Raw genomic sequence first — 6,710 nt, 5'->3', positions numbered from 1 at the left:
CATGCAATCACACTTCCTGGACCCCTACCCTCTGAGACCTAGAGATGGCACTGCTGGACATGAGCGAAGAGGCCCCAGAGGACCTAGGCTACTTTGTAACACTAGGTGGCTTGGACTGGAGGGAGGGGCTGTTTCCAGCCACCTGGATGATGAGGGGAGCTTAGAGGAAATGGGGCTGATGGCCAGGTTTCAAGCTCTGCCCTACCACCCCGTCCCATGCTAGCTCTCAGATGGTGTCAAGCAGCCCTGCCTCTATGTGGATCCTGTGCACGTCAGCAACACCTGCCAAGGCAGCAGCCAATGCCCTGAGCAGGGCTGGGTGCTGCAGGATAGCTGTAGGCAGCTCAGGGCTGCTGCTCTCCCTGCACACCCCACCTGGGGGCTCCAGGCTCAGCTCTGCCTGGTCCTCAGGGGGTTTGATGGACGCCTGCACGGGCTGCAAACCCTAGGAGCATTCTGCTGAAAGGTGGGTACCCAGCCTCTTCCACCTTAGCCTGTGGCAGCCGTGGGGGTCACACCAAGGACTGACCATGCCTCTTCCAGAACACAAGTTTATTTGGCATTTGGATGAAATGATTCTCACAGCATCTTAAGAAAAGTTAGTGTCAACCCAACCAAAAACTAAAAACCCTTAATGAAAGGAAAACATAAAAAAACAGGCATCAAGACAATGTACAGTATCAAATCCCACCTCCACATGGCAGGTCAGAGGGCACCTGGGCTCTGAGAAACCGTGGCAAGGTGGTCCTGGGGGAGGAGGACCCCTGGAGCACAAGGTTCAGCAAGGGTGACCCCGGGACTTGCTGGTCAGACTGGCGGCTGCAGCAGGCCTTGCAAAGGGGGCATTCTGGATGGCGGTGCAAGGACAGATGAGCGAGTCCAGCTCTCCTCATGCCCCCAAGGGCCTCCTGGAGCCACAGTGGCAGAGGTGTTCCAGGCAGCCCTGACATGTGGACCTTCTGCCTGGCCCAACGTGCCAATGGCCTGAGTGCTTGTGGAGGCCCATGGGGAAGGGGCCACCCAGCAACCCCTGGCCAGCCCAAGGCCCACCCTCTGCAGCCTGCATGGTCCACTTTACCCCGTTTCCTCACTGCCCCCTACATGTCTGACCGGCCCCTAATGTTCCTCTGGTCCCCAAAGGAAGTGTCCCAGTCCCACACATCTTGTGCCAGCCACCCTGTCCCGCACACACAGTTCTGAGGCCCAGCAGGAACCCTCTGAGGTCTCAGACTCAGGCCCGTGGGGGACTCTGCTGCATGGTCCTCGGGCCCTCACTGGTCACCTGGCACCCATAATGCACATGCCTTCTGCTCTGGAACCTGGCTGCCCTGTCCCAGTGCACGTGGGATACACAATGTGCTTCCTGCTTCGTCCTCTGCAGCCAGTGGGGGACTCTTGTGACCAGGACTTCCTTGTTAAGTAGCAGCCCTTCTCCAAGGGGAGTACAAGCCTGCCCGCACACAGCCTCCAGCATCATGCTCCAGCAGGACAAGCTCAGGGACGGGCAATTCAGTGACAAAACTCACAGCTCTGGACAGCTCTGGCACAAAGGTCAAGTCTGTCTGTGGGCAACTCAAGATTCTCATTCCACACGGGATGGAAAAAATGGGTCTCCAGCCACACTGTGAGAATGTGTCAAGAAGTGGACTGTGCATGGAGTCCGTCCCCGAGCAGCGCCACAGAACTGCATGCTTCAGCCAGGCCTCCCAGGTGCTGCCCCTGCTGGTCTGGAAAGACTGAGCGAGACAGCACTGCCTCAGCACAGCCCAGGATGCATCGATGACCCTGGAAGAGTGGGCCCCCACTGACCCGCTAAGTCCCATGTGCCACCCTCACCTGCAGACGCTTGGCCACATACACACACACACACACAAACATACAAAGGAAAGATCCAGACATTCAACGTAGAAGAGATATGGATGTGCTAAAAATCGCACAGAACCCGCTTAATCTCCAAACCTCAGAAATGTTAAAGGCCCTGTGTCAGGCAACAAGACCACTGCCCAGGAGCAGGCAACAGGGTCCGTCAGGCAAAGGGGTGCCAGGAAGGGCCCCCAGCCCCTGCGCTGCTGAGGGGCCGGGAGGTGTGCATGCGGCGCTGGGCACTGAGGTGCAGCAGTGGCGATGATGTAAGGAGTGGACTTTAAGTAGATAGATGCAGCCCAGGATGGTGGTTTCAGCCACCCCTCCTGCAATGAAGCAACCCTTTATGGCACAAACGGGACTGGGGGCAGGCCCAGGGGCAATTCAACAGGAGGCAAGAGCCCAGGGCTCCAGAGTAGAGAGACAGGAGGCAGCTCAGTCCCCAGACCCCAGCAGAGCATCTGGGGCCTCGGCCCCACTCCAGAGCTTCTTCCTGAGGGAGCCATGCACAGCAATGCTGGGAGGGACCGACGGGGTGGGGTCAGGCCTCCTGCCACAGAGCTGGGCTGCAGAGCCCAGATGGAAAGACACAGTGAAGAGCTCAACCTCCTTCCAAGCTCTCCTTCTCAGGGCTTCAGGTTCCAGAGCCCCAGGGGAGCTCCCAGCCAGGGGCAGGGTCACCTTGATATTCACAACCGGGCTTGTGGGGGCCATCTTCAGTGCAGCTGTTGTGGCAAAGTCAAGAGGCTGCCTCCCTGCAGCAGACCCACTGCCTACACCACACTGACAGTCCAGAGGCCCCCTCCTAAGGGCAGCCAGCAAGGGGCACCGTAGCAGCTCCCGCTGTGCCCGTCCCAGACTGGGTCAGCAGGTCTCTCTGGACAGCGCACTGCACCGAGCAGGCCCACCAAAGACGCGTCAGGTGTGGCCACGGCCCACAGTACCTTCTTCATTCCCTGCCTCTAACATGTGTGGTCTGAATGAATTTTGTCTTCTGCCATTTATAAAGGAGAAGACAGTGATCCAAAGCTATGCATGTTTCTGAAGCCCTCAAGGAAGCTCGGTGCAGGCCATCACTTCTTTTGGCAGGAGGCGGGCTGTGGTCTCTATGTACACACGCATGCCCGCCAGTGATGTGCGGCAGTGTGCGGCGTCCAGGCTGGGACAGGGGCCTTTCAAGTCTCCCCAGGGACCGGTGTTTTCGACAACAGACAGGTGCTCCCAGACCGTTGGGGTACAGGCCGGGCCGTCTACACCACAGTATTGAGGGAGCTGCGGCTGTGGCGGCCGCCCCCTGGCAGTGCCTCTGCAGCTGGGATGCTCCCGCTCTGGGCAGGGTCAGGGGGCACGAGCAGGGCACTGCTGCTATCGGCAGAGTCTTCCAGGTCTGCCAGAGAGGCCCCCGCAGTGGGCAGAGGCTGCTCCAGGCGCCGGGGTAATGCACCTTCACTCCCACCATCCCCAGGGGCTGGCAGGCTGACCTCCGCAGGCTCAAAAGCATCATCGTCTGCAGGAAGAGACAGAGGGGTGTCAGAGGCAGGTACGGGCCTGGCACAAGGGATGCAGGGGAGCTGGGCAGAACCAGGAGACACTCCTCCTGCCTGAAGGCCCCCCTGAAGCTGGGTGGTGAGCAGGACCTGGGTGGCTCCCCCGGGCCTCAGATTTTGAAGGAGCCTGCCCTCCTTCATGACATGACACCTGTTGTACCTACTGCTCCCTGAGGCTGGGAACCTGGTATATGCAAGGTGCAGGGCACATCTCAAAAAATGGCAGACACGGGCCTGTCCCACCATCGGTGTGAGGTAGGGGAGACACACTGACCAGCAGTCACTAGAACAGAGGGGCCCAAAGGGAAACCGTCTCAGACTCAGTAAGGGTGAAGACCCGGCTCAGCGGGAAGGCAGGGGCATTTGTCATCAGGGAGGCACTGGGCCCAGGTGGGTGGAAGAACATTCAGGGCTGCAGCTGGAATGTGGCAACCGGAGTGTGGGCAACAGGGCTGCAGTGAGCGGCCTGGAAAACCACACAGGTGTTTGCAGGAAGCTCTGATCCAAGGCAGGCTGTGTGGCAGGGAGTCGACTTGCTTTGTTTTGCCCTATCTTTATTACTTGCTTTTTTTTTCTTTTAAGAGACAGGATCTTAAAAGATCACACACTGGTGTGCAGTGACATGACCATGGCTCATGACAGCCTTGAATTCCTGGGCTCAGGTGATCCTCCAGTCTCAGCCTGCCCAGTAACTGGGACTACAGGTGTGCCCACTATGCACGGCTAGTTCTGAATTTTTTGTGGAGATGGAGGTCTCACAGGCTGGTCTCGAACCAACCTGAGCAACATAGTGAGACCCCTCCTCCTGCCTCAGCCTCCCAGAGTGCTGGATTACAGGTGTGAGCCACTGTGCCTGGGCTGCCTGCTTGTCATTACCACAGGCCGTCTCTGAAAGCTGACAGCACAAGGCCCTGGTGATGCACCTCCCTCCTGGCCAGCCCCTCACAGCCCCCACCCTGCTCTGCAGCCTGGCCCACAGAGGTGTCTGGGATCTGCTGCCACCCACCGGCATCCCTTGCAGGAAGCTGGTCCTACCCTGGAAGACTGTGACAATCTGTGTCCTGAGGGCAGGGGTCAAATGGAAGTCTTTTCTGCACCCCCAGATCATGCAAGAGCTGTGGCAGCTGACTAAACAAACGAACAGGACTGAGACCTTTCAGCACAGCAGCACCAGCCTCACAACGCCCATTCTGCCGAGATGGGCAGGCATGCAAGGAGCCAGCCGCTTTGGGGTGGCACTGCCTGCCAAATACACTACAGGTTTGTGTGTGTTAGGGGGCCTAATGCACAGGGAGATGGGATGGGACACCTACACTGCTCACCAAAGACAGGGACAGGCCAGGGGTCAGGGGCCTGCCACTCCTTAGCTACACAGCCTTGAGGAATGGCGCCCACTGTCAGATGGGTGGCAGACTCCAACTATGGGCCAGTAGCACAGAAGCCATGCTTTCCTCCCACCTCACAGAGCTGCCTCCTGATATGACACGAGGGGCTGTCACCATGGTGTCTCTAGCTCATGTGTCTACAGACAAGTGACTGGCTCCTGGGTCTGGGCCAGCCCTGTCTTCACAACCACCACTGTCCAGCTCCCCAGGTCTCTAGAGCTGGGCTGAGGGCCCTGAGGGCTGCCCAGTTGACAGGTGCTCACAGAAGGGAGGGAGGTAGGAGGGAGGGGTCCCAGGCCTCCTCAGAGCTCTCTGCACAGATCGCCAAGGGCGGCTAGGCAGGGAGATCAGGACCCCTTCTGCACGGGCAGCCCCAGGAGAAGCCCTAAAGGAAAAACCAAAGACAAAGCCGGAAAGAAGTGAGGCCCCCAGGCCTCTGCAGCTGGGCAAGAGTGCTGGGCTCAGCCCCACGTGCCAGGTTACTTGACAAGGTGTTCCCTCTCCCTGGGGAGTCAGGCACCTGCAGGGTCATAGAACACACTGTCCGGGTGGATGGAGGCCTCGTAGGGCGGCGGGGGGTCGTCGGGCTGGCCGATGTCCGGGTACTTGTACGCTGTGTAGGGAGGTGGAGGGTCATGGAAATGGAAAGTCCCACCCTCTCCGTCGTCAGAAAGATGCAGCGGCGTGAGGCCCGTGCCAAACCCGTCTGGGCCGTAATCAAAGCCAGGGATCCTGCGGCCGAGGTTGAAGTGGTGCACTGGGCCATCAAAAGTGTGGAACGGGAACAAAGACAAGTCACTGGGGGCAGGCTGCCTGGCTCCCGAGCCCCCCACCCCCAGGCTGGGCCCGCTGTCCCTGAGTGCACACACCTGTGCCCCGCTGCCTACCCCTCGGCCACGTTCGGCATCCCCGCGAGACCCCCGGTGTGCTCCATGGCGTGTCCCACCCTCACCACACCAACCTGTCCCTCTGGGCTGACACTTCTGTCAGACCCAGCCTCTGGCTGCCCACACCCCTCCAGCTGGTGGGTGATCCGGGCCTCTGACCCTCAGACACCTCCGAGTTCTGCCCACCCTGTGGCTCGGTGGGAATAAGGAGGGTCTTGGCAAGAACTTTCCTGGCCCACAGGTGAGGACACAGACCCCACAACATGTGGCCTTCAAACCTGACCAGGGGGCCCTCCACCTGCCTCTGCCCCTCTCTGTCCAGGGCTGGGGAGCTCATGGAGACATGGGGTGACCTGGGGTGGGGATGGGGGCCAGGGCTGTGGCCCTCAGAAGGCACTTACAGTTTGCTCCAATCAGGGACTCGATGCGCTCCCTGCGCCGCTGGCGCAGCCGGTGGACCATGAAGAGCAGCAGTGACAGGATGAGGAAGGAGGAGATGCAGCTGACAACCAGGCGCATCCCGCTGGCCATGGAGTCAAACAGGCTGTTGCCATCTGAGGGGGAGGGGAGGAAATGGCCGCTCTGAGAAGGGGGGCCACCCTCATGCTAGGCTGGGGACGCTGTCATCCTCCTGCCCAGGCGGGCTGTGTGGACGAGGCACACAGTGTCTCCCTGCACCCAACCATCTTTAGGATACACGTGAAATAAGGCCACTCAAAATCAAGAACATGGTGACAGCACAGAAGCAGAAGAGCGAACCCCAGGTCAGGAGGAGCATCTCACCATGGCCCCTGGGGCTGCTGTGTGCCAACGCCCCTCTGACCATCACCGGAGCAAAGTAGGGTTTCCTGTCCTAGGACTAGCACTCCTAGGAGGCTGCACTCATGTGCTGTGTACCCCAGGTGTGGCTGGGGATCGGCCCTCCTGCAGAGGTACACATCCTTTTCCAGGGGCCAGGGCTGTGCACAGGCCTCCCACGTCCGTCCAACAGCAGCCTTCCTTTTGTCTGAGGCCTGGGCTCTTGGGAG

The 6,710-nt window shown here is 59.7% G+C and overlaps 1 protein-coding gene across 4 annotated transcripts in view; it reads right to left on the bottom strand.

Annotated features, from left to right (window-relative positions):
* Window positions 1-537: 537 nt before the first annotated feature.
* DGCR2 (DiGeorge syndrome critical region gene 2) overlaps window positions 538-6,710 on the bottom strand; it is an 84,982-nt gene continuing 78,809 nt past the window's right edge. For all 4 annotated transcript variants that reach the window (XM_024239629.2, XM_054542962.2, XM_054542963.2 and 1 more), the window contains 3 exon segments: window positions 6,084-6,236; window positions 5,316-5,552; window positions 538-3,370 (listed from right to left, as the gene is read on the bottom strand). In XM_024239629.2, the coding sequence (XP_024095397.2) occupies window positions 3,114-3,370; window positions 5,316-5,552; window positions 6,084-6,236 (647 nt within the window). In that variant the 3' untranslated portion in view covers window positions 538-3,113.

Source organism: Pongo abelii, chromosome 23 (genome assembly GCF_028885655.2).
Source record: "Pongo abelii isolate AG06213 chromosome 23, NHGRI_mPonAbe1-v2.0_pri, whole genome shotgun sequence".
Taxonomy (NCBI): Eukaryota; Metazoa; Chordata; class Mammalia; order Primates; family Hominidae; genus Pongo; species Pongo abelii.
This window is presented reverse-complemented; position numbering and strand designations above follow the sequence as displayed.